Genomic DNA, 25,003 nt, shown 5'->3' with positions numbered 1-25,003 from the left:
CACACTACTCCCAGCTGGCCTGTTGCCTACTGACATCTCATGGACTCTGCCCCAATATTCCCTCTTTGCCTGGGTCCCTTCAACTGTGTCCAGTTCTGGCTGCTTCCCTGCCTCCCCACTTCCATTTTCCAAATGGCCACATTGACACATGGGTTTCTGGGTCTCCCACTCCTCGGATGCTGGGAACAGGTTCCTTCTTTGCTGTTTGAATGGTTGTCCTAACACTGGAGGACCTTGCTTCAAGTAGTGGCAGTCAAACCTGGTGCTGATCGTGTCAGATCTGTCCAGGCTGTCTGTGTGACTGTGGAATACGCCTCAGTTTTGGCTGAGTGTTATTTACCTCCCTCATGGCCATGTGATAACCAGACCATGAGCATGTTCATTGTTTGGAAAGAAGGGTGTGGAGGACATTTGCTCCTCATCCTAGCATTAGTGGAAAAAAGACATAGGTAGATGCTGCATTCTAGACCATCCTGGGCTATAGAAACTCTGCCTCGAAGAATGCAGGTGGAGCAGGGCTGGGGTTCAGTTGGTTGCCTAGCAGCCTACCACATTGAGCAGGCACTGCTCAACCACCTGTACATACACATCTCCTGAGATCTCTCTCCTAAATGGGAGGTGATCGTGTCCACCTAGTATAGCACATGCCCTGGAAGGACAAAAGCTACCTACAGGAGCTGTGGTGATGACTCCCAGGTTAGAGCATCTGCTGCTCTCTCAGAAGAACCACATGGTCCCTAACAATCATCTACAATGGGGAATGCTATTCCCTCTTTTGGATCATGAGGGAAATGCACTCAGGAGTGGCCCAGACATACATTTGAAAAAAAAAGATCCATTGAGTTAAATGATAAAAATAAATATAATCAGCAACAATAAAAAACACAGCATATGAATGATCAAGTGAAACAGCACCTATAAAAACCTATTTCCCAAAATGACGTTGATGGTCATTATCTTTGTGGTTTAATACTAATGCTGTATTGTAAGAAAAACTGAGGCACATGGTTCTCCATTAGGATTATTCTATATTCCTTTGTGAAAGTTGTCATTTTTTTCTGCAGCTCTACAGGCATGAGTGTGTGTTACTCAATATCTGGTGCACACAGTCAATAAGGAATGTGTGTTGTAGACTGATATAGACTAGGATGAGCAGAACACATGACAGCATGGATACAGTATGTCAGTGATTACATCATAAAGTGTGTGTCCATAAAAAATTCACATTATCCACACAAAAGACACTATCACCCTGTGTACACCTTGGTGGCTTTGAATTCCCTATTTACCCATGCTGCCTGGACCATGCAAAGATCCATATCTAGCTGTCAGTTCTAAGTCTACAGGAGGGGAAAGGACCCTTGAATAAGATGGTCTTAAGAGTCAAGAGTTACAAATCAATTTTTATTCATAAGGAATACAATTTACAAAAAACAGGCATAAAATGAACAACTAAAATGGTATAAAAAATGAAAAACAGTAACAAGAATATATAAGTATGAAATAACAAAAAGAAAACTTCAATGAAAATCATAACTAAAAACATTTCTTAACAGCATTTTCTTAATGAACATTTAGAAACACAGTTGTAGTGCTGTTTCTCCTCTAGGACAAGACGTCAAGGCAGTCCCCTCAGATGTCTCTCAAATGGTGTTGTCCGTATGAGAAAGGAGAAGGACCTCAACCAGACAGTCAGGCATACGGATACATAAATTTAGGGTCTCTATACATTGAGGAAATTATCTGAGAAGAAGAATATTCCCCCAAAAAGTCTTTGACTGTGAGGATTGTCGTCACAGGGAACTCCTGAGGAAGAAACTCACTCTTCAGGGGGCTGTCTTCCTGGGATCCGTCCTATGCCATGTCTCCTGCAGTTCCTGAGACCTGGGAGGAGAAGGCAGCTATTAAGACACTGATTTGGTGGGGACATGCATACCAGCTGTCAAGTTGCTGCCTTCTGTCCCCTCAGCTGCATTGGACAGACAGCACTGATCTTTTCACTGAAATCATTGCTGATATCTCTGCAGGCTGGGAACATCACCAGCAACCCTCACAGTACTGTGGGAGAACAAGCTGCTCCTCAGACTCTACCAGTGCAAACCAAGAATGGGGAAATGGGGAGAGACCTAATTGGGGTGCAGGAAGAAAGGAGAAGGCCACATGATACCCAGATCAAAGCCAATGACCAGGACTCATTTGCCATTTGCACTTGGTTCTTATCCCTACAAGGTGCTTCCAACCATAACATGACCCCTGTATGACCTTTGTCACACGACCAAGAACTCGTTCAAAACTCTTCATAGCATCCAATCTGTGATAGGGAGATGCAGTCATATGATATGTTATTCCTCTGTCACCATTTCTGGACTGCAGTTTCAAAAAGGGCTGAGAAGTATAATTGCCAATAACTCAGTTTCTGAAGAGTGGTTAACATCCCAGAATACTTGTGCATACACAGAGCAATGAATAACTCTATCACATGAGGTGGGTGACTGATTGGGTGTGGGGAGATTAGAAAGATGATAGGGGAAGCAAAGATGTATCCAATAGGCAAATGGTATCAGACATTGTTAATCTGACTCAGCTGCTTGTTCCTACCACATTTTGCTGGGTCTGGAGGTTGCTGGCCTTCTCCTGTTCATCTTCATCATTCGGGTTCAACTCAAACAAATATCGCTGTAACTCCTTGCTCTCCTGCTTCAATGTGACCAACTTCTTCTTCATACATGCCTGGTCCATCAGGAGCCGGCTGTGCAGGAGGCTGGAAACACACTCTGCATAGTAAGATCCTGAAGCCTCTTCCTCCCATTCCAACTGCCAAATCCCACAAAGTCCACCAGGACCCAGATACCCATAAAGACTTCATAGAATACATCTCCATACATGTAAGGCTGCTGCACAAACAGCAAATGGCCAATCCAGGGAAGAATAAATTGTTTCTGTGACCCAAGCACCAATAAGAGTCCATGTCTGTCCAAAAGAACAAGGGATCTACAACTACCCATGAGAGCCCAATGCATCGGGACAGCATCAATTAGTAGGCAGCAAATAACCACAAGAGGACAGTATGACCAAGGGAGGTCATGCAAACCATGTGGTCCACACATTGAGCTTTGTTAAACCTGGTAAGACCCCAGAGCCGCAGGTTGGCCTAATAACACTCTGATGCCTGAATCAGTGTAGTTCTATCCAGAGCCTTGTAAAGATGCATAGACACTGTGGTGAGAAGTCACAGTCTCTTAAAGAACTGAAACTGAGTCCAAAAGACCCACAGCACAGTGATATTTAAACAGCAGAAGACATGGACCCAGAGCTGCAGGCTCTCCAGTCCAGAACAAAGAGAGGCAGCAATGGCCATTCCACAAGTGATGGGCCCTTCTGACCAGTACTTACCGATAGAAGTTAATCTCCTTCTTGAGCTCCTGAAATTTCTCACGATGTTCAATGTTCTTTGTGTCTAAGTTGTGCAGTAATGACATGACCTCTTTCTCCTTTATCTTCAAGTTTTCATAAAATGGATTTGGCCTGAAGTAGGGGCTGGCCCCAGGAAGATAGAACCCAATGAACATCGAGGTTTAGGATTATATGAACTCAGGCTGTGTCCTGTACTACCCCAGCCCTGGAAGGACACTTTCTGAATTCTACATATTTGGATCTTCTTCAGCTTCAGAAACTTGGAATTGTGTGCCCAGGACAACAGAAGCTAAGCACCCAGATAAAGGGTTCCCTGGCTCACTTTTTTCAATCAGGAGGGCTGGATCTGCATTCAAACCTGTTATGCTGTCAAGAGCCTAGGCCACAGAGCTTACCAAACCACACACACACACACACACACACACACACACACACACACACACATCCAGAAACCTCTGATTTCATTTTTCCTGTTTTGACAAGTGGAATGCTACAAGCCGAATAACTAATATTCTAGAGGCAGACAGTACACATAATTCTGGAGATGAGACCAGATATTGCCACAAACTTATAATCTGCTCAAGGCATACAAATGTATAGACAAATGTGACCACACAGGCAAAGAACTGTACTGTTGAAAGTGGGGCTTCCAAAATAAAGTACTTACACCTCCATGAAACTATTATACAGGTATATCCTGAGGTCAAAAAACAGACCCCTAAATTCCAAGGGTGGAGGGACACAGAAACATATAAAAGTTGTGCATATGCATGCAGACCTGTGCACACACAGACACACAAACTGGGACACACCCACAAGAAAAGAAAATTAAACAGACTCAGAGAATGAGAAAGAGAGACAAATATGGAAAGAGCACAATGAGAATCATTAGAAATGTATGCACCATTACTGTCTCAGTGTTTAAGGCACACAGACAAGAAGGAACAGGCCAGAGCCTCAGGCCTTCTAGTTAAGCATGGAGATGAACAATGTGGGACCTGTTACCTAAGGGTGCTGCCATGAGATGATAGCGTTCAGTCACATTCCTAGCAAGTACAAACACTGTCCACAAACTCACAGCACCTAGAACCTTGCAAAGCTGCCACTTGTCAAGGGCTTTCCAATTGTACACTGGGAACTCATGCTCCAGTGACTTTATCCCTGAATTCTTCACTCAGATCACAAGTTCAGATTTTCAACAGGCAGAATCAGAGTCCATGTCCAAACTCACTCCTCAGTAAGGGTCAGGTTCTGAATCTCCTCTCTATGGGAGATGAGGTTTAGAACAAGGTCCTTTGTTTGGAGCAATGCATACCTCTTGTTCATGGATCCACCTGTCACATAAAGGAGGCGATCTGTCAGCTCATTTCTCTCCTTGGTAGTTAGCTCCAGTTCTCTATTCAGCCTCTCCTCTTCCTCGTTGTCCTGCACCTTGTTTAGGATATTTTCAGGGGATGACGTCTGTCTGCGGGCCTCTGTAGGTAGAAGAACACAAGTGAACCCGCATGGGGTGAATGCATAGAGCATACACAGACCACAGTGAGGTCTAAACAGGAGAACATGCTTGGAAGCCAGTGTCACTGCAAGAAGTTTGGTCTGTGTAAGAAACATCCTAAGTGGATCACAGTCCCCCCACTACTATATAGAGACCAAGAGATCTAAGCAGCCAGGTGTTCCCTATGCCCGCCCACACAGGCTTACAAGTACCAGAGAGATGCCTTCTCCAGGATTATTATCAGGTACGCAGGCTACAACCTGGTTTCAGGACCCTCACCCCTCTGGTTTCAGAAGTCAGATCATCAATTCAGCATCCACAATGACTTGATTGATCAGGGAAACTCAGATATCCTACACTGTTACTCTATTCCAATAACTTTGCATTAAAAAGTCATGTAGGGGGAGGACATGGTCAACAGACTTATTAATTCCCCCTACTGAAATGACAAATGCCCCAGAAGTGCCAATAGGTTACAGGCTCTTTCTCTACCTGCTCCATATAGTTTGGCTACTGTAGAAAAATATCTGCCACACAGAACCTCTAATATATGAAGGTAAGATTGGCCCCGTCAGCCAGAGGTAGTCAGAGGAGTTCTAAGAATATAAGGTCATGGCCAGGAGCACAGTTCTCTCCCTCTTACTACTGTCAGATAGTCACTGAATTGAAAGAAGCAATGAAAGTGAAGTACATTGATGCCCTGTTTAATTCAGAAAAGTTATACCCTCCATGACTCCTGGTGGTGTTATAATATCAATTTAACATACCGAATGCACTGTAAAAGTAAAGACTAGAAGTTCACCCAATAATAGCATAGGCATTGCCATATCCTCCATGTGGTTATGGAGAAACTAATGATGTGAAAACCTTGACTTTCAGGAATTGTGATAATCATGGAATTCAATATCTGTGGAGATGTTCCAGTGGTTGTGGCCCATTGCTATAAAGGCCAGCTGAAGGCCCCCACACTCACCCCTGAGAGGAAGATCAACATACACTGCCCAGAACTTACTCCACATTCCCCATGTGTCCATCATTACCTTTAGGTTTCGTTTGCTTCACTCTAGACTCTTCTCTATCAACATCAACTCTCCCAAAGCACCTACAAAGACGGGAAAACATGTCTGTGGATATATCCTTTGGACACTAAGAGAAAAAGTAGGGAATTGGTTGTCACAACGATACTGGTGACATCACAGGGATTCCAAGGTCTCTCTAGGAGACAATAGAATGTCCACGAAGGGACGGCTGATGTCATGGATAACAGACTTTGCCTCCCTGCTAATGTTCTCCCTGTACTGAGCAAAAGCTGATGGACCCTTTTCAGGGGACTTCCCTGTGTCATAGCCACTGAGCACCACATGCTTCCAAAGCCAAATTTGGCTCTAGGCTTGATTGGAAAAACCTAAGTCATTGCTATGTATCTAAATGAGTGCTTCCTCCCCAATCCCTGCACAGAAGTGTTTCATCCTACCTCAAATTCTCCTCAGTCAGCAATATTACCCATTAAAGATTACTGAGAAATCACACCAGTTCCTATAAGTAGCCAAAGAGTTCTCCTGTCTCATCATGTGCAGGTGCATGAAATCACACCCAGAAATAGCCTATAGGATAGGTGGCAATGTGGGTGTGTGTTATAGGTACAACCTGAAGCTTTGTGCTTAACATTTGACAGTTGCCACCAGATTCTTTAGGAGAAAGAATTGCATTCATTATGGTCCTGGCAACAATGTGGTGATCTGTTAGGAGAGGAAACTGAAATATTGGATCCATCAGTGAATGCACCCTCAGACTGAGTGTGGGGCTCTCCTCTTTGCACTTAAGTTACCAAAGCAGGATTGCTTACAGGCCTCTCTAAGCTATAACGTGTGATTTCATCTGAAAAATAAAATAGTCAGCAGATGTGGGGGGGGGATGCAGCCAAAGGAGTAGGAGAAGCCTAGAGACATAACTCAGTGGACAGAGTAAGAAACAAGCATCTTCACTCCTGTTTCATGGATCACCCCACAAAACACAAAAGCATGTATCGTACTAAAAAAAAAAGCCAGTTATTTTATTGAATGCATACACTAATACTGTTTACAGTATTAGTAGCAAAGCTCAGATTTTGGGGGCAGATCCCTGACTTGAACTATCTTCCTGACAACATATAAATCAATCAATCAATCAATAAATAAATAAATAAATAAGAAAAAAAAACCACAAAAATAAAAAACACAAAAAGCACAAGCCTCTCATGTGAAGTTACAGAAGAGTGATCCAGTGGTCACTTCTGACCAGGCCATTTTAGCTATGACAGTGCATAGTGACCCTTAATTTGATGGGTCCTATATTAAGCTTTGTGCAATATTGTCATTTTAACAAACCTCATCCAGAACATACATAACGACACAGGATATGATTGCCATGTCCTTGCTGTGTATCAAGTTATTTTTCTGTGTCCTGATTGTCAGGCATATTACAGCAACAATCTGAGATGGCTGGTAGACTTGGAAGAAAGTGGATATGAAAGATCCCCGTTTGATATCAGTACAGCCATTTCTTAAGCATGAGAATCTTTTAAGCTTGCCCTCGCTTAGCCCCTAGACGTTAGACAATAGACCAGAAAGTACAGAAAGCACATTCCCACCCACTCTCTAGGAAGCTGCCTGACCATAAGAACAGAGGGTATAGAACATATTTACTGCAGGGCAATTACAAGACAGGAAACATCTCTGGGAAGCTGACTGATCACTATAGAAGTGAGATGTCCTTGGTACTGAATGCAGCTGTGCTATAGGCTGACATCGCTATAGCCTTGTCCTGGGAACCCCAGAACAGAAACACCTGCCAAGACAGATATCCTTGGTCCTTGTCCTGGGAACCCCAGGATAAGAAAACATATATCAAGTCAGACATCCTTCCTACTGAAATAGCTACATTGATGTGGTTACGGCCTTATCCCAGGACGAGAAACATCTGCCTAGTTATCCTTGGCACTGAAATAGCTGAGCTAATGAAACTGTGTGATCATAAATGACTGTTTAAGCTGTACATTTCTGTTGTTTGAGGCTCCTCACATCCCTCCTCGTGAGGACCGTGTCGAGCCCCAGTGCATTGGTATCCCAAAGTAAACCTCTTGTTTTTACATCAAGACTGAGTCCTGTGTGTTCATGGGGTGGTGATTGTCCTCAGGACTGGAGCGAGAGTCTCCTCTGTCTGAGGGTCTTTCAGATAAAGCTATAGTTGTGGGTTACACACCTCAATTCTCATTGGCTAATGCTGTCCTCACAGTCCTTGGAGGCCCCTTTGTAAGACTACCTGTTGGAAAGTAGAAGCAGCTTTATTTGAGCTCAAAGTGAACCTGACGAGCAACGTAGAGAACAAGATGGGGTAATTGAGAACCTGTCTAAAACCAGCACAGAAACCCACCCTTCATTCAAAGCATCATCTACCAATTCTTGAATTTTTACCATTCTCTGCCAACCAGTCTTTCATTCAGGAAAGGTAGAAAAAAAGTGGAAATGATCTTTTTATTCTAAGGACCTTGATCTGTCTTTCCTTAGGTCCACGTTAAGAACAAATGAAATGGGTATCACCATCTGAACGACTTAGTATCACCTACTCAGCATTTCTAGCCTAATACTGTGCCTATGGCAATCTCAAGCTTCCCTGAGTGTTGCTGCCCCAGCAAGAAGAATGAAGAACTGAGGTCAAACCCCACTTAACCTTTCAAGGGGTTAGAAGAAAGCCATCAGAGATACTGCACTTCTTTGTCCTTAGATTAAATCAAGATGATACAACGTGAATCTATTGGGATATTCAACCATACATCTTCCTCACAACCCCACCTATCTGAGTTCATTGCTTGCCAGAATTCATGCCCCACCATCCTAGATATTTCTTGATTCATTGCTGCCAAGGGCCAGGTTTCCTGAATTTTGTTTTTTGTAGAATTGGGTGTAGTCAATCATAGTTGCCCTCTGTAAGAAATGACAAATATCTATAATAACTGACCACACTGGACTTGTGTATACAAGTACAGTGGTGGAAAATTCAGCATAACTGAGGAGTGGGAAATCACCACTGTGTCCTGGCCTTTCTCTGCCCATATCACAGCTCACAGGCGGCTGGGGCAAACCTTGAGTTCCTCTGTAGAAACAGAGTGATGTTGAATGGACACTGAGCAGGCAGAGCAACACAGCTGAGGCAACTCAATTCCAGCAACAAATGCAGTATGTGTTTCCCATCTTAACAGCTCCTTTTGAGGACTTGTCCCCACACCTAGCTTAAACACAGCAATTTTCATACATGCCTGCCTGCTATTTCATATTGTTGCTGTAATACGCCTCCACATCATAGATTTCAAAAAAGAAAGAAAATAAACCTGACAGTGAGAAGGGTGATGCTTGTCAACATCTAGTGTGTTGGGGGCCCAGGTATGGTCACAAATAACCAGGACACAGGGGATGCAAAGCAAAGGCAGATGCAACTGCATGCAGCTGCAAGTTTATTAACCCTTATACAGGCATGAATATGGATTACCTCACTTTCCCTTTTGGCAAGATATAATAAGATCGTTATTCCCATGATATCAGGAACGACTGAGGCAAGACTAGGCAAAGAAGTGAGACTAAGCAAAGGCTTCTCCTTAAAATATCTGTATAGCAAGTCACCCCTCTTGCTAGTATCACAATCTACTTGTCATACCCCAGAGACCATGAGAGCTGCTTCCACAAAAAACGGACACAGTACAGCATAGTGTAAGTTAAAGTGAGAAAAACATTTTCTTCTCAAGGGCAGCGTTCCAGCCCCTGCTTGCATCTCTCAGCCGTCTTTCCTTGATCCTGTCTGGGAAGTGTATCTCAATGATTCCTCAATTTCTCTCTTTGTCCTTTTGTTTTAAAAGTAACACTTTCTATAACATAGCTAATTGTCCTTGAAGGGGTTTAATCATGCAAAAAGAAAGCAATATAATATATAATGTATGCAACCTTTAATGAGTGTATCTATTTTCTTAGGGGTATTATTCAGATACCTTCCCAGATCTGGATTTAACTTTGATAATTGTTATCTGTCTACAAAATCAACAATATCGAATGAATATTCCAGTTTTCTGGCGTAAAGTCCTCGGGAGTAAGAACTAATGATTTTGGAATTTGCTCGGTGTCTATTGTTATGTCCCTCATTTCATTTCTGATTTTTAATTCATGTATTGTCTCTCTTGTGCATTGTTAGTTTGAGGAAGGGGTTGTCTCTCTTGTGGATCTTCTCAAAAAAAAAAGAGGAAGAAAAGAAAAAGACAGCTCTTGCTTTCCTTGACTTTGTATTTTTCTCTTTGTTTCTAAAGGCTTGATTTCAACCCTGAGTTTACTCCTTTCATCAGATCCTACCAGACTCTCTATGGGATGAGGCTTTGCCTCACTTGGTAACAGCAGCATGGAAAAAATGAAGCTTCTGCTGATCTCTGTTGTGGTGTTGCACATCACAATCTCACCGAAAACCATGCATAGCCTGGTTTTAGGCTCTATTAAAGCAGCCCACTATTTCAGTGTTACCTGCAAGGTGCCATGGAACGGTAGTAACATAATTCTGCATGCACATCGACAGGTTTCTCCACGGTCTTCTGGGTCATTTGATAATAATTTATAGTGAGTTCATGGATGAACACACACACACAAACACACACACACACACACACTTTACTTACATGGTGCATATTCTTTGCACACCAAAAATAAAGTGAGAATTACTGAAAATGCACCAATAGTGCAATCGATGGAGGGAGCTGTGGGGAAGCTGGGGCTTAGAGTTACTTAAAAGACCGGATGCAGATTCTCCTTCTATTGGAGGAGAAACTTGATAGACAATGTGGTTCTTTATTTTCTTTCTCTAGAGCACACAGGACTAGGGTGGCAGCTAGGGCTTTGAGCATGTTTGGCAAGTACTGTAGCACTGAATTAAATCCTAGGGCTGGAACCCTATTAATCATCTACAACAATTACAGGGCAGGCTGGATGACGACACTCAGCTGACAATGTGGACATCTCAAGACAGTCACTGGACAATGGCTGACACACTTGTCTGAAGACTGGAAATGTTTCTCGATCTTGGAGAGGAAAGAAGGACCCTCCAACTACACTGTCCTCTAAGAAAGTTTATTCAGGTGAGGGATGACAGGGACTGTTTTGTCTCATGTCACACATGTCAGTAGAAAATATCCTAGGTATTGGATGCTGCTGTTAGCATTAACAGAACAAAGCACATAGTGTTGGGAAGGATAATAAATTATGAGTAGGATTAGAAAACCCCAAGCCTCTTCCAGGTTCTAGGAGAGCAAAAAAAAAAAAAAAAAAAAATACCACGAAATACGGCATTAATGTGATAGTTTGGTTAAATCTAGTTACTAGTTTCTATTGTGATACCTATTGTCAGTGCCTGCGCCGACAGTGTGTGAATATCAGGTGTAGGTTTGTGGGGTTGAAAGAAAACACGTACACGGGTCACCCCTTTTTAGCGAGTGCCACCAAGGCTTTACTGAGATCTCCTTATATACCAGAGGCAAAAGCCATGGAAAAACAACAAGGCAGGTGAAAATCCCCAACCAGGAAAATAGGACAAGTCTGTGTGGTGAAAGTTCCAGCCCAATCAGGGGCATAAACAGCTTCTTAAAAACAAGAAGCAGGAAAGCTCAGTGGGGAGGAAGGGTGCCATGGAAAATCCCAGCCCCAAATCAGGGGCTAAGAGCAGCTGTCAAAGGTGTAAACAATTTCTTGCTATAGCAGGCTGAAAGGCTCAGCGAGGGGGGAGGGAAACACCAAGGTAGGGCCCAACAGGAGCCTTCAATGGTGGCTCTAATGTTTCACTTTCCTCTGCCAACTGGCCTGCACACTGTTTCTAGCACCATAATGATTTCAAGTCTTCCTCCTAAGGAATTTTGTGGCAACCGTTGAATGCTAAGCACAAGGCTTCATGAGTGTTCCCCTAACACACACCCATGTTGCAACCTTCCATTCAGGCTATTTCTTGATGTGATTTCAAGCACCTGTACATAATAAGACAGGAGAACATTTTGACTGCATATTCAAACTGGTATTATTTCTCAGGAATTTTTAATGGCTAATATTGGTGAAGAAGGATAATTTGAGTTAGGATGAGCCATTTTTGGGCAGGATTTGGAAGGAAACATTCATTTAGATGCATAGGAATTACTAAGGTTTTTATAATCAAGCCTAGAGGAAAATTTGGCTTTGGAAGCAGGAGGTGTTCAGTGGCTCTGCCCCGGGAAAGTCTCCTGGAAAGGGCACCTCAGCTTATGCTCAGTACAGGGAGAACATTAGCAGGAAGGCAAAGTCTGCTCCCCATGACATCAGCTGTCCCTTCTTGGACATTCTATTGTCTCCTAGAGAGTTCTGGCATCCTCTGCTATGTCACCAATGTTGTAGTGACAACCAGTGCCCTAGTTTCTCTCAGTCCGAGTCTGGCAGATACATCCTAAGACATGTTTTCCAGTCTTAGAAGTGTTTTGGGAGGGGCGAATGTCAATTGTGGAGAGACTAGGGTGAAGGAGTCTGACCTTTCGTCTCAAGGAAATGATGGACAAAGAAAGTGGTTCTGGGAATGTGGAGTAAGTTCTGGGCAGTGTCTTTTGAGCTTTCTGTGGAGGTGGGGTGGGGGGAGGGATGGTGGGCGTCCTGCAAGCTTAAGCTGACCTTTCTAGCAATTGGCCACAACAACTGGAGCATCTGCAAAGGAATTGAATTTCAATGAATATCACAATTCCTGAAAGTCATGGATTTCAGAACATTAATTTTCCTATCCCCAAAAAAGGATATGGTAAGGCCAATGCTACTATTCTGTGAACTTCTGGCCTTTACTTTTAAAGTGGATTGGTGGCTTGTTTTTTGTTTGTTTATTTATTTATTTAGTGGGTAATATTATTTATTGCCAAAGTCAAACATCTGGGTTACATCCTGGGACCCACATGACAGAAGGAGAGAAATGGCTCCTGAAAGTTGTTTGGTCATGTACTGCACACACACACACACACACACACACACACACACACACACACACTCACACACACACACAGACACTCACACTCATACACACACAAACTTTTACGCAATAGTAATTTTTCTTAGAGTCTGATATAATTGGTTCTAATACAAAGACAGCCTGAGTGTAGTTACTATATGATTAAATAGTACTCATGCTCTCAGGAACAGAGTTTAAAGTTTATAGGTACCTAATAAACTTGCATTGGGGCATATAAAGAACATTTAAATGTTCAGCAGAAATACAAAGAACAACTAATTTAATTTGTTAAAAGTGAAAGCTTATACAATTCTGAAGGTTTTTATGCTGGTTTTATTATACATGTAACTATGAAAAGAAAACATACATACTTGATCAATGAAATGAGGAAGAGTGATTTAATGAACAGAAAAATGGATGGTACTTCAAAATTTCCATGATTACATATGATCTATTTAATTCCCTCCACAACAGCAAGAAACGGACATTATTATTTATGCGACATTACAGATACATAAACCGAGAAAATATTGTTTGGCCTGATTTTCTGAGCTTCCTTAAAGGTTTAGTTAATTGACAGAACTGTCCTTTAAAATTAGGGTCCATATTCTTCTGTTTTAAATGTGTGACACTTTTATCTTTTTTTCTCCATCTTTATTAAATTGGGTATTTCTTATTTATATTTCAATTGTTATTACCTTTCTGGGTTTCCAGGCAAACATCCCCCTTACCCCTCCCCCTCCCCTTCTCTATTGGTGTCCCCTCCCCATCCTCCTCCCATTACCACCCTCCCCCCAACAATCCCTTTCACTGGGGGTTCAGTCTTGGCAGGACCAAGGGCTTCCCTTTTATTTCTAGTGGGTGCTGCTCTCCCTGCTCCGTGGGAAGTGGATGGGGGAAGGCCCGGGCCTGAGGTGAGTTGGAACTGGGGTAGAAAGGCATAGGGCCTCCTAGGTGAGAATGCCAAACCACCACTGCTGCTGCAGCCACCATGGAGAAGCCCTTGTTCCTGCTGCAGGGAGGAGAGTCTGGTGCCCACAAGATGGCTGAAGGGGAGCTGAGAGTGGACAGCTTCATCACCCGCCTGCTGGAGGTATGAGGATATCGTCCGGGAAAAATTGTGCAGATGACTGAAGCAGAAGTCCAAGGGCTGTGTATCACGTCTCGTGAAATCTTTCTTAGCCAGCCAACAGCTGTGAACACAGGTTTCTTTTGGAGAGCAGGCCTGTGCAGGCCCAGAACCCAGGTGGGACAGTTCAAGCTACCCTTTTTCCATGGCCAATCTCAGATCATATTCAGAAAGTATTTCTTGGGCTAAAGAGATGGCTTAGTGGTTAAGAGCACTGACTGCTCTTCCAGAGGTCCTGAGTTCAAATCCCAGCAACCACATGATGGCTCACAACCATCTCTAATGAGATCTGATGCCCTCTTCTGGTGTGTCTAAAGACAGTCACGGTGTACTTGTATATAATAAATAAATAAATAAATAAATAAATCTTAAAAAAAAAGAGTATTTCTTCCAGGTGATGGATTTCCAATTTATGGAATTGAACTAACTTACTCATGGTGGAAGTGACACAGAGAGTTAAAGTACAGAAGGAATAATCCAGAATGTCCACCAACAGTTGCTGTCACACCAGGACTTTTAAAAGCTCAGCTGCTAGAGAAGCAATGTAGTCTTTGGTTATTCTCAAGCTTAGGTCTTCTAGTCATTATAAGCTGACCATGACACAAAAAGAGTCATCTATATCAAAATAGAGAATACTAACTAGATTCACACCACACTATCACATCACTACTGTATTTGAGGTTCTCAGTTAATATCTAAGAACCTGGAAGAGGCCTGGGTCTTGCTACACATACTCATAATTTATGTCCCCATTGTCAACTGAGATTCTTCATGCAGCCTGGGGTCAAGGAGGTCATCCCACAAAGCACAAAACACCCATCTCAGATAAACATGTATGGTTTATTGAATCCAAAACATCCATGAATTTCAGGACACAATTAAATGTTGAAACCTAAGGATAATAGATAGAGAAGAGAATTAAGATTTCTAGTTCATAGATCCAGTAAACACCTTCAACAAATCATAGCAGCAAACTTCCATAAGGTAAAGAAAGAAAAGGCCATAAAGGTACAACAAGCCTACAGAACATCAAACTAATTGTACCAGAAAAATTCCTCCATTCACATAATAATTAAAACGCTAAATGCACAGATCAAGAAAGAACATTAAAAGGGGTAAGGTATAAATATCTAGTAACAAATAAATTCAGATGTATCTGAATTACACCAGACTTCTCAACAGAGATTCTAAAAGTCAGAAAATCTTGGGCAGATGTACTGCAGACACAGGCTCCTATATCCAGCATAATCCTCAATCACCATAAAAGGAGGAACCAGGATATTTCATGACAAAACCAAATTTAAACAATTCTTTTCTGTAAGAAAGCACAACAGAGGCTAACAGGACGAAAACTCCAAGACAATAAACTGAACTATACCCAAGAAAAACCAAGAAATTAATCTTCTCTCAATAATTTAAAAAAAGAGAAGCACACAAACATAATTTCACCTATAACCAGAAAAAGAAGAGAATGCAGCAATCATTGGCTTTAATATCTGACCAGATCTTCTTTCCCTAATCCCCAAGCTCCCAGGGGCCAAACTGCCAGCCAAACTGTATGCAAGGATGCTCTATGGTTCAAGGTGAGGCCTGTAGCCCCACCAAAGGCAGATCCTAGAGGTGTGAGGTGGGAATGGATATGTGTGGGTGGGGGAGCACTGTCACATAGGCAAAGCTGAGCAGAAATGGGATGTAAATTTGATGAGGGGAGTGTGGAAAGCAGGACAATAGTTGAAATGTAAATAAATAAAATAACCGATTAATAAAAAATAGCCAAAAATAAAATAACAAGTAAAAAGGTAAATGAAAATTAAACCAAACCAACCAAACAAACAAACAAAAATCCCTGAAGTGGATTGGCCTAATTCTGCTTGTATTTTAATGCTAATTTGTGGAACTCAGGACTGGTTAACCCCAAATAACTGACCCTGTTCCCAGTTAACTGTGATTATAAAGAAGCCAACAGCCAACAGCTGCACAGCAGAGAGATGGGGGAGGGGAGCTTTGAGGGCTTTGCTAGAGAGGATCATGAGGAGGGAAGAAGGAAGAAGAAGCTGCCAAAGAATAAAGGAAGAACGTGTGTGATGGAGAGGAGAGAGGAAGAGGACAGCAGCCATGGTTAAGGGAGAGGAGAGCCTGGTCCTGAGGGCTGTCCAAGTGCAACAAAGAGCAGCCAAGATGCTACACAGTCAGTAAGAGTTGAGCGTTATTGTTTGGAAAGTAGATCTCGTACCATGGAGGGCAGGCAGCTGCACAGCTACTGTGCTTACTAATGCACACTAAAATAAATTTAACAAAATATGTATAACCAGTAAGACAGCTCTGTAGAGGATCCTAAAAGGAATACTTTAGTTTGAAGGGAAGGACAAAATACCAGAGAACACAGGGATAAATTAATAAAACTAGGAAAGTTAATCAAAGAAGACTGTGAAAACCACAAAAATTAACAAAATGACAAAATTTAATGCATAGGTTTAAATAATAATTACATATCACTAAACTCAATATCTAGGGTGGTGGGGCATGAATTCTGCCATGGTCTGAACTCAGAAAGGTGGGGTTGGGAGAAACATGTCTGGTTAAATAGTCCACCCACATTGTGTCAATGTGATTTAATCTAAGGACAAAGAAGTGGAGCATCTCTCATGGCTTTCTTCTAACCCCTTGAAAGGATCACTGGGGTGTGGCCTCAGTACTTCATACTTCTTGCTGGGTCAGCGAAACTCAGGGAAGCTTGAGATTGTCACAGCACAGTGTTAGGCTAGATATACTGAGTAGATGATACTAAGTTGTTCAGATGGTGATACCCATTTGCATGTGTTCTTAATGTGGACCTAAGGAAAGAGAGATCAAGGTCCTTAGAATAGAAGGAACATTCCCAGTCCTTTTCTACCATTCCAGACTGAAAGGCTGGTAGGGAGAAAGTGGTAAATAATAAAGAATTAATAGATGATGCTTTGAATGAAGGGTTGGTTTTTGTGCTGGTGTTAGACAGGGTCTCACGTATCCCATGTTGCCCTCTCCCTGGCTGGCCCGGTTCACTTTGAAGTCAGTGCTTCCACTTTCCAATAGATAGTCTTACAAGAGGGGCCTCCGAGGTCTCTAGGACAGCATTAGCCATTGACAGTTGAGGTGTGCAACCCACATCTATAGTTTTAGCCACTTTGTTCCATGTCTACCAGCTATTTCAGATTGTTGCTGTTCTATGCCTGACAATCAAGGACACAGAAAAATAACCTGATAGAGAGCAAGGACATGGTGATCACATCCTTGCCTCTGCTGTATGTTCTGGATGAGGTTTGTTAAAATTCCAATATTCCAAAAAGCTTTATATAGGGCCCGTCACATTAAGGGTCACTATGCACTGTTTCATCTAAAATGGCCTAATCAGAACTGACCGCCAGACAACACTTCCTGCGAAGTTCCTATGAGAAGCTTAAGTTTTTTGTGTTTTTTCTTCTTCCTTCCTTCCTTCCTTCCTTCCTTCCTTTCTTTCTTTCCTTTCTTTCTTTCTTTCCTTCTTTCTTTCTTTCTCTCTCTCTCTTTCTTTCTTTCTTTCTTTCTTTCTTTCTTTCTTTCTTTCTTTCTTTCTTTCTTTGCTTTATAGGTTTAGAGGAATGTATTTTGGGCCACGGACCTGCCCCTAGTATCTTAGCTATGGATGTGATCAATCAGTGTTAGTGTATGCATTCAATAAAATGTCCACTTTTGACTAAGGTAGATGCTTCTCTGTTTTGTGGGGTGACCCATTGTCAATGTGTAGTGAGTTGGGGCCCTGGGTATGGTCACATACCCCCAGGACACAGGGGGTGCAGAGCAAAGGCATAAGAAACTGCATGCAGTTGCGAGCTTTATTAATCCTTATTAAGCTAAGAATATGCATTACTACAATTTTCATTGTGTCAAGATACCATAAGATCATTATTCCCAGGATACCAGGAACAATGAGGGAAGATTAAACAAAGAAAGACGAATAAATGAAAGCTTCTTCTAAAAATATTCATATAACAAATAACCTCTCTTATTATAATCAAAATATACTCACCATTACCAAGAGAGCGTTAGAACCACTTCCATAGAAACGGGACACAGCAGAACATATTTTAAGGCCAAGTGAGAAAAACATTTTCTTCTCCAGGGCGGCATTCCAGCCCCTACTTGAATCTGTCACCAGGCCTTTCTTGACCCTGCCTGGGAGCTGCATCTCTATGTCTTAACAATTCCTTCTTTTTTCTTTTGTTTTAAAGTAACACTTTACATAACATAGCTAAAGGTCCTTGTAGGGGTTTAGTCATGTAAAAATAAAGCAACATAATACATAATGTACATAAGATTATGGCAAAACTAGCTCCTCTCATGCTATGGAAAATCCTTTGAAGCCAAGCCTTGGGATCTAATCCTGTCAATTGATCAGCCAATAATTTCGCTATTTCCATAGGAGTAGTATCTTCTAGCTGTTTACCAAAAGACATTCGAACATCATATTTCAAGGCATTAATTACTTTTGAAGCACTTTCATTACCCTCTAAATAGGCTTGAATTAACTTCCAATCATGTTCTGTGTCATTATCCATATATTTACTAACAGAAAAGTAGTAGGATTTCATCATGATAAGCAATATAAGCCCGATAACTGGCATTGGCCGCAGCAGAAGAAACCATGAGTAAAACACACATTGCTAAGAATAAGTGCTCAGCAGTAAAGGACTTTCCTGAAGGGGACAAAATTATTCCTTTCAGTGCTTAATCGCTTCACCTGACCCCACATAGGTAATAGGGTTGTCACTGCACGGATCCTTATCCATTGTTGTTTGTGGACACTAAGAGAAGCCAGGGCCTCAGTAATGGAGGACACCTCCTCATCTCCTGAGAACATCCATCAGGAGAAAATGTAGCTGGTTTAACTGGATTCCTTTGAGGGTAGGGAGCAGTTCTTATTATTCTGTGCTTGGATCCATCTCCCGGGTAACCAGAATAGTCTCCCATCCTGTAATGAGACAAAACCCTCTCCCCTACATACAATGATGTCCCTTCCTGTCATTCAGCATCCCGGGCAATTTTTATCCAACTGTCTGTTCCATGCCTTCTGGGGGGAAGTTCAACAAAGTGTCTATCGGCTCTTGATATAACTTCACCTTGTGGTAAATTAAGAAAATTAATAACGTATAATGCTTGTGCCAATATAGCTCTGGGACTGGTCTGCAAACTCCATTCAGGTTGTATAAGGCCATCTCTTTTCCCCCTTTTTAATTTTATAATTTGTCATTATATGGTGTGGTGAATTCTTTCAACAAAAGCTTGTCCTTGTGTATTGTGTTCTGTACCAGTAATATGTACAATATGATATCGTTGACAAAATTGTTTATATTGATAAGAAATATATGTTGGTCCATTATCAATTTTAATTTTAGAAGGCAGTCCCATAACAGCAAAAGTTTCCAATAGATGCTGTATAACATGAGCAGTGCGTACTCCTGGCAATGGTGTAGCCCACACAAATTTTGAAAAATTATCTATGCTTACATCTATATGTGAAAGGTGACCAAACTCAGAAATATGGGTTATATCGATCTGACACGATGTATTAAGTTGCATCCTTCTGGGATTAATTTGAGATGGAACACATTTTATACATGAAGACTAACACGTAGGACAATTAGCAATAATTTGTTTGGCTTGAGAATAGGGAAGCTTATATTTAATATGTAAATATCCTGTATTGGCATGATTATGACTGTGTTCTTCTGGGGTAGCAAAGGCCACTAATTGATCTACCATATGATTGCCAAGTGTTAAAGATTCTGGAAATTTTGAATGTGATCTAGTATGTGTAATGAATATTCTAGAGTTTCATAATAACAATAGTCCTTTAATATGTGAGAATAACATTTAATATCGGCTTAGATGTAGAAACAACAGCAGTCGCAATATTCTGTACTACTCCTACAACATAAGCGGACTCAGCTATAATATTTTTACATCATGAGTAAAATCCTGGAATACATTAATTACCGCTAATAATTCATTTTGTTGTACTGACCCAAAAGAAGATTCTTGTTCCCAAAATTAATCTTTGGTCCAACAAGCCATCTTGGTGTTAGAGCCATCTGTAAACACAGTAAAGGCTGATGGTAATGGATCAACAAAATTAGTGTATTTATCAAATTTTTTTTTTGTTTTTTAAAGCAATCCCACAATTTACTATAGGGAGGATGAAATTCAATATTTCCAGTGTAAGAAATCATGGCTAATTGAAAAACCTCAGACATCTGCATTAAATATTCCACTTTATCTTTGCTAAATGGGAAAACAATAGCAGCACAATCATATCCCCACAGAGTAACAGATCTTTGTATGCCTTGCTGAATACTTAAAGAAATTTGTTCCTCATAATTTGTTAATGTATGGTTAAAGTTTTATTTAATATAAACCCATTCTAAAGGCAATTCATCCTGACTGAAAGTGCCGGTAGGATATTCAAGAGTATTTAAACATATAATTTAATAACTCTATCTGGATCAATACATGCCAAATATGCATCTTTCCATTTTCAGAAAAGATACCCTTGCATGCCTTCATATAAGCATTAATATCCCCAGCCTCCTTTATAGGTAATAATGCTCTCCTGTACTCTTCATTAGCATTTTCAAAAGCAAGCATTTGCAGCAGTTGTCCTCCAGCTTCCTCTCCTACCATTGTTCTTTCCAATGTTAATTTTAATATACATAAAAACTTAATACATGGTTCATAGAAAGCTACTACCTTTTTCAACCAACCAGTATCATCCTTTATAATAAGTCGGTTGGGCCACACCTTGAATCGATGCTGGCCTAATTATAGGAAAAGAAAAAGCAGGTGAATTTGTCATCATCATCCTGTGAATCTAAAGGTCAACATGCTATCCTCGGGAAAAGACTTAGAAAAACCTGCTTCAGGCAGTGGTGCAGAGTGCAAAACTTTTACTTTCGTTTTGTCTTAATGAAGCTCTAGCTTCTTGTTCTGTATTCGTTATTACCCTGTCTGCATTCATGGCCTTGAACACAGTAAAAATTACAGCCCAAAGAGACCAGAAATTGGAATCTTTTTGCCCTGCCTGACAGCCTTTTTCACCTTAACTTTCACTTTGACCCAGATATCAGAATCCCTGGAACCCTCGTCAGGGAACCATGGAGTTTACTCTTGCTGTCTCTAAACACTTTTCTAAACCAGACTGATAGACATGAATTCCCTGCACTCTTAAAGATGCTTAAGCATAGCGAGATGAAGAGAAGATTTATCTTGTCCCATTTCCTTGTAATAAAATGTACTTACCTTATCTGACTGTCCAGACTTACCTTCAGGGACCCTGTTCCAGTGCCATAGGTCGACGTCTAGGGTGTTGGGAGCCCTGTGTCCGGTCGCATTCCTTTCTGTGTTTCCCGATGCTCAGTGGCCATGCCACTCCAGCATGCTTTGAAATGAACCAGTCCGCAACCACCACCACCACCACCACCACCACCACCACTACCACCATTACCACCAGCAGCAGCACCACCACCAATTTGGTTTTGTAAATAAAGTTTTATTGACATCGCCATCCTCAGCATTTACATCCTGTTCAGTGCTGCTTCTGGCTGCAGCTGCAGGGCTTAGGAGCCACAGAGCCCTTTAGACTCCCAGAGCTGAGAGCATTGACCTTTTGCCTTGTTTGTGAAAGAGGTGACTGACCCCTGTGCTCGAGGTGGCCTTTCCGTGCCCCTTAACCCATAGCATAGGTCTCTGTGCCATCCTCTCCCTTTGCTGTGGTGTGCACTTCCTGGTACATTTCCGTTAGCTCTTGACATTTCCAGAGCATTGGGTCTTGCAAATTGAATTTGCATGGCACCAGGAATAGACCTGATAGTAGGGTGTGGGACACTCCCTATGGGGACCCTGCCCAGGGGCATAAGCTTACTTTTCCAGTCAACTCCCTGAACAGTGAGCCTTTGTGGGACAAGGTACTTCACGACATGACTTGACCTCTCTGCAGTGCACCCAATCCCTGCTTGGCTCAGATGTCCCCCAGAGAGGTTGTGTGAGTGTCCCCAGTAGAGGCAGCACTCTGTGTGGTGGCATTGACATGGCATCCAGGAAAGTCAAAACCAGAGAGGCATGTCGGGCAGTTGGAAGCAGATGTCTGCGTCCTTGGGGAGAAGGATGGACTAGACACTCCTGCAGGGGGTGAGCTGAGAAGCACTTCCTTGGCTTTTTCACAACCATACATCCTGCATGCCATGCTGTGTACCCATGCTGAGCTGAAGCCCCAGGCTTTGAGTCTCCCACAGCTGCTGTGTCCTGGGGCCAGAGTAGGATTAAGCAGACTTCAGCAGGAGAAAGGTGAAAACCCTGGTTGCAGGGTGGGGATGGCACAGTCATAACACACCTGCGCATGAGGCCCCTGACTTAGAGCCGTATAGCAGCTGTGACAAGCCAGCTCTGGTGACACTCATCTGCAATCTCAGCCCATGGGGGGTAGAGGCAGTAGGATCAGTTGTTTAATTATCCTTGGCTACACGGCAGGTTCGAGGCCAGCCTGGGCAACTTTGTCTATGAAAATAAGACAAAATGAGGTCTTGACTCTGAGCATCACAGTCTGTACCTGGCACAGTTGCCCCACCCAGGTAAGAAACCCCTCTGTCCAGAGGCCATAACTGCAGGAGACCCCTGGCCAAGTGTCTATACAGCGCCCTGTTTGACTGGACTGTGCTGAGGACCAACCACGCTCTCCTCAACAGGAAGGACATGGGAGAGGCTGTTTCTGTGAGATTCCGGGCCCTGAGACAGCCAAGAATAAACCCTGTCCTTGGGAAAAGCCATGGAGACTGGGAACCCACGGGATCTCTGCAAACACCAGGGCTGGCAGAGGACTCTGATCCTCTACAGCAGCTGCTCTCAATCTGTGGGTTCTACATCAGCGCTCCTGCACACCAGACATTTACATTACAGTTCCTCACAGTAACAAAGTTACACTCATGAAGTAGCTCTCCAATAAGTTTATGTTGGGATGACAACGACATGAGGAACTGAAATAAAGTGTCACAGTGTTAGGAAGGGTAAGAACCGCCATTATATAGGAACCCAGGCATCTGCACTCGGTGTCTGGAAGTGTGATAGGCTAGGCTTCACCCTCAACGATGCCAGCATGTGGGCACCAAGCCTAGGTTCCACCCCAATGCTTACTGGATATGTGCAGGCCTGGTTCCATCAAGAAGTAATAAAGGAACCCTTGGCAAAAAAACACTGGGTACCAAACTGGTCAGGAAAACACACCCCCTCTGCTGCAACTCCTCTCAGGAGGGCTAGTCTTTCCAGGAGACCCCGGCTATAACCACACCTTGTCTCCCAGTGCTTGCCCATTGGTGTCTTGGCCATATTCAGATTTGAGGACTTTGAACAGAATAGCTTCCAGCAGATTTGCATCAATGAATCCAACAAGTAGTTGCAGTTCTACTTCATCCAGAGCACCTTCAAGCTGGAGCAGGTGAGAGTGGACACCTATTCCCCAGCCCAGCCCAGCCATCACCCTGAATGTCAGCTGTGTCCCTCAGTATCAGCAGGATGGGGCTTGGGCACCGTACGTTCCCCAGGACCTAAAGCTATGTCCTTGAACTCAGTGCCATGCTCAGCCCTTCCAGCCTCTTTCAACCCTTCTGGATGCTCAACTGCTCCTGCAGCAAGGCAGCAGTGTGCACATTCTGTCACGTCATTTGTGTGTGTGTCTACAGGAGGTCAGAGTCTGTTGCCTCTGTTCATTTCTTTTGCTGTATTTGCCTTTCTGAGGAGGCAGGACCCACAGATATGGGAGGCAGCCACATGCATATTCTGCAGCCATGTCTGATTCCTCTGAGCCTCAGTCCCACTTACACACCTACCCTCCAACCTCCCCACTCCATGTCACCCCTGGGGCTCTGTAAACCTTCCTGCTTTCTGTCTTTATATAACTGGTGACACTCCAGCCCTCAGTCAGTGGTGTCATACAGTGTTAGTTTGTCTTTGCACTGCCTGGAGGTCTGACTTAGGAGAATGGCTACCATTCTCATTCCTGTTCAAGGGTCAGAATCTGAATCCTATGTAAGGCTGAATAATATTCCAGCACATGGCTGGGCCATGTTGAATTCACACAGTCACCTATGGATCTTATATTTTGGCTTGTAAACACACACATATAAGACTCAAGTGACACCCAAGTGGAGAATTGCTGGAGTCCTCCATGGCTTTCTGAACCGTCTGAGAGACCATCCTGTCCACAGTGTATAGGGCACCATCTACTCATAGCTCACACAGCATGAGAAGATTAGGGAGGGTTAACCTGGCTTCTCTGTCTCCTACTTTCTCCCACACTAGCCCTAGCATCTTTCTGTATTGCAGTGAATGTTTAGAACCCAGGAGGATTCCAGCTTCCTTGCTCAAATATAGCAAGTTCCTCCTTGCCTGCTTTGAGACTGAGTCTCATGCAGCCCAGGCTGTCTCTGATCTCACCATTAGTTAAAATGGCCATGAACTCCTGGTTCTCATGCCTCAGACGTCTCTGAGTGCTGGGTGACAGGTATGCACCACTCTTAAGTCCTGCCACTGGGACAAGAGTGAGCAGAGCCAGCTCTGAAGCACACACTTTGCTGGTGTCAGTGATGACTGACTTATGATCCTTTCCTCCTTGCCCATGGCCCTTCTCCTTGGTGCATGCCATCCTTCCTCCCTGTGACTCATGGGGACACCAAGCCTGAGAATGTCAGGAAGAAGTTTACTTACTTCACTGGGTTGGAGGCTGTTAGGTTCCTGCGTCAGTAGGTGAGATTCAAGCTAGAAGGTTTGTGGCATGAGAAACGGGAACAGAACTGGCATGGCAGGAACAATTGTCACCTGGCTCTGAGAAGACCATGTGGGCAGAAACTCATCGTTGGGCAGGTAGTGAGCTCAAGACCAGGCTGGGC

At 42.9% G+C, this 25,003-nt stretch overlaps 2 protein-coding genes across 4 annotated transcripts in view; one reads left to right on the top strand and one right to left on the bottom strand.

Annotated features, from left to right (window-relative positions):
* LOC147999107 (uncharacterized) overlaps positions 1–25,003 on the top strand; it is a 924,037-nt gene that overhangs the window by 413,376 nt on the left and 485,658 nt on the right. The gene's annotated exons all lie outside the window — the stretch shown is intronic.
* On the bottom strand, positions 1,393–23,592 carry LOC147999129 (disks large homolog 5-like). Its single transcript, XM_087595404.1, has 6 exons — positions 23,407–23,592; positions 5,950–6,055; positions 4,730–4,889; positions 3,394–3,537; positions 2,599–2,761; positions 1,393–1,884 (listed from the first exon to the last, which is right to left on the bottom strand). Exons 1-6 carry the CDS (start codon positions 23,590–23,592, stop codon positions 1,855–1,857), a joined length of 789 nt encoding a protein of 262 aa, XP_087451530.1. The 3' UTR covers positions 1,393–1,854.

The sequence above is a fragment of the Rattus norvegicus genome, chromosome 19, assembly GCF_021556685.1.
Source record: "Rattus norvegicus strain SHRSP/BbbUtx chromosome 19, alternate assembly SHRSP_T2T, whole genome shotgun sequence".
Classification (NCBI taxonomy): Eukaryota; Metazoa; Chordata; class Mammalia; order Rodentia; family Muridae; genus Rattus; species Rattus norvegicus.
The sequence above is the reverse complement of the archived record's forward strand: the minus strand, read 5'-3'. Positions and strand labels throughout refer to the sequence as shown.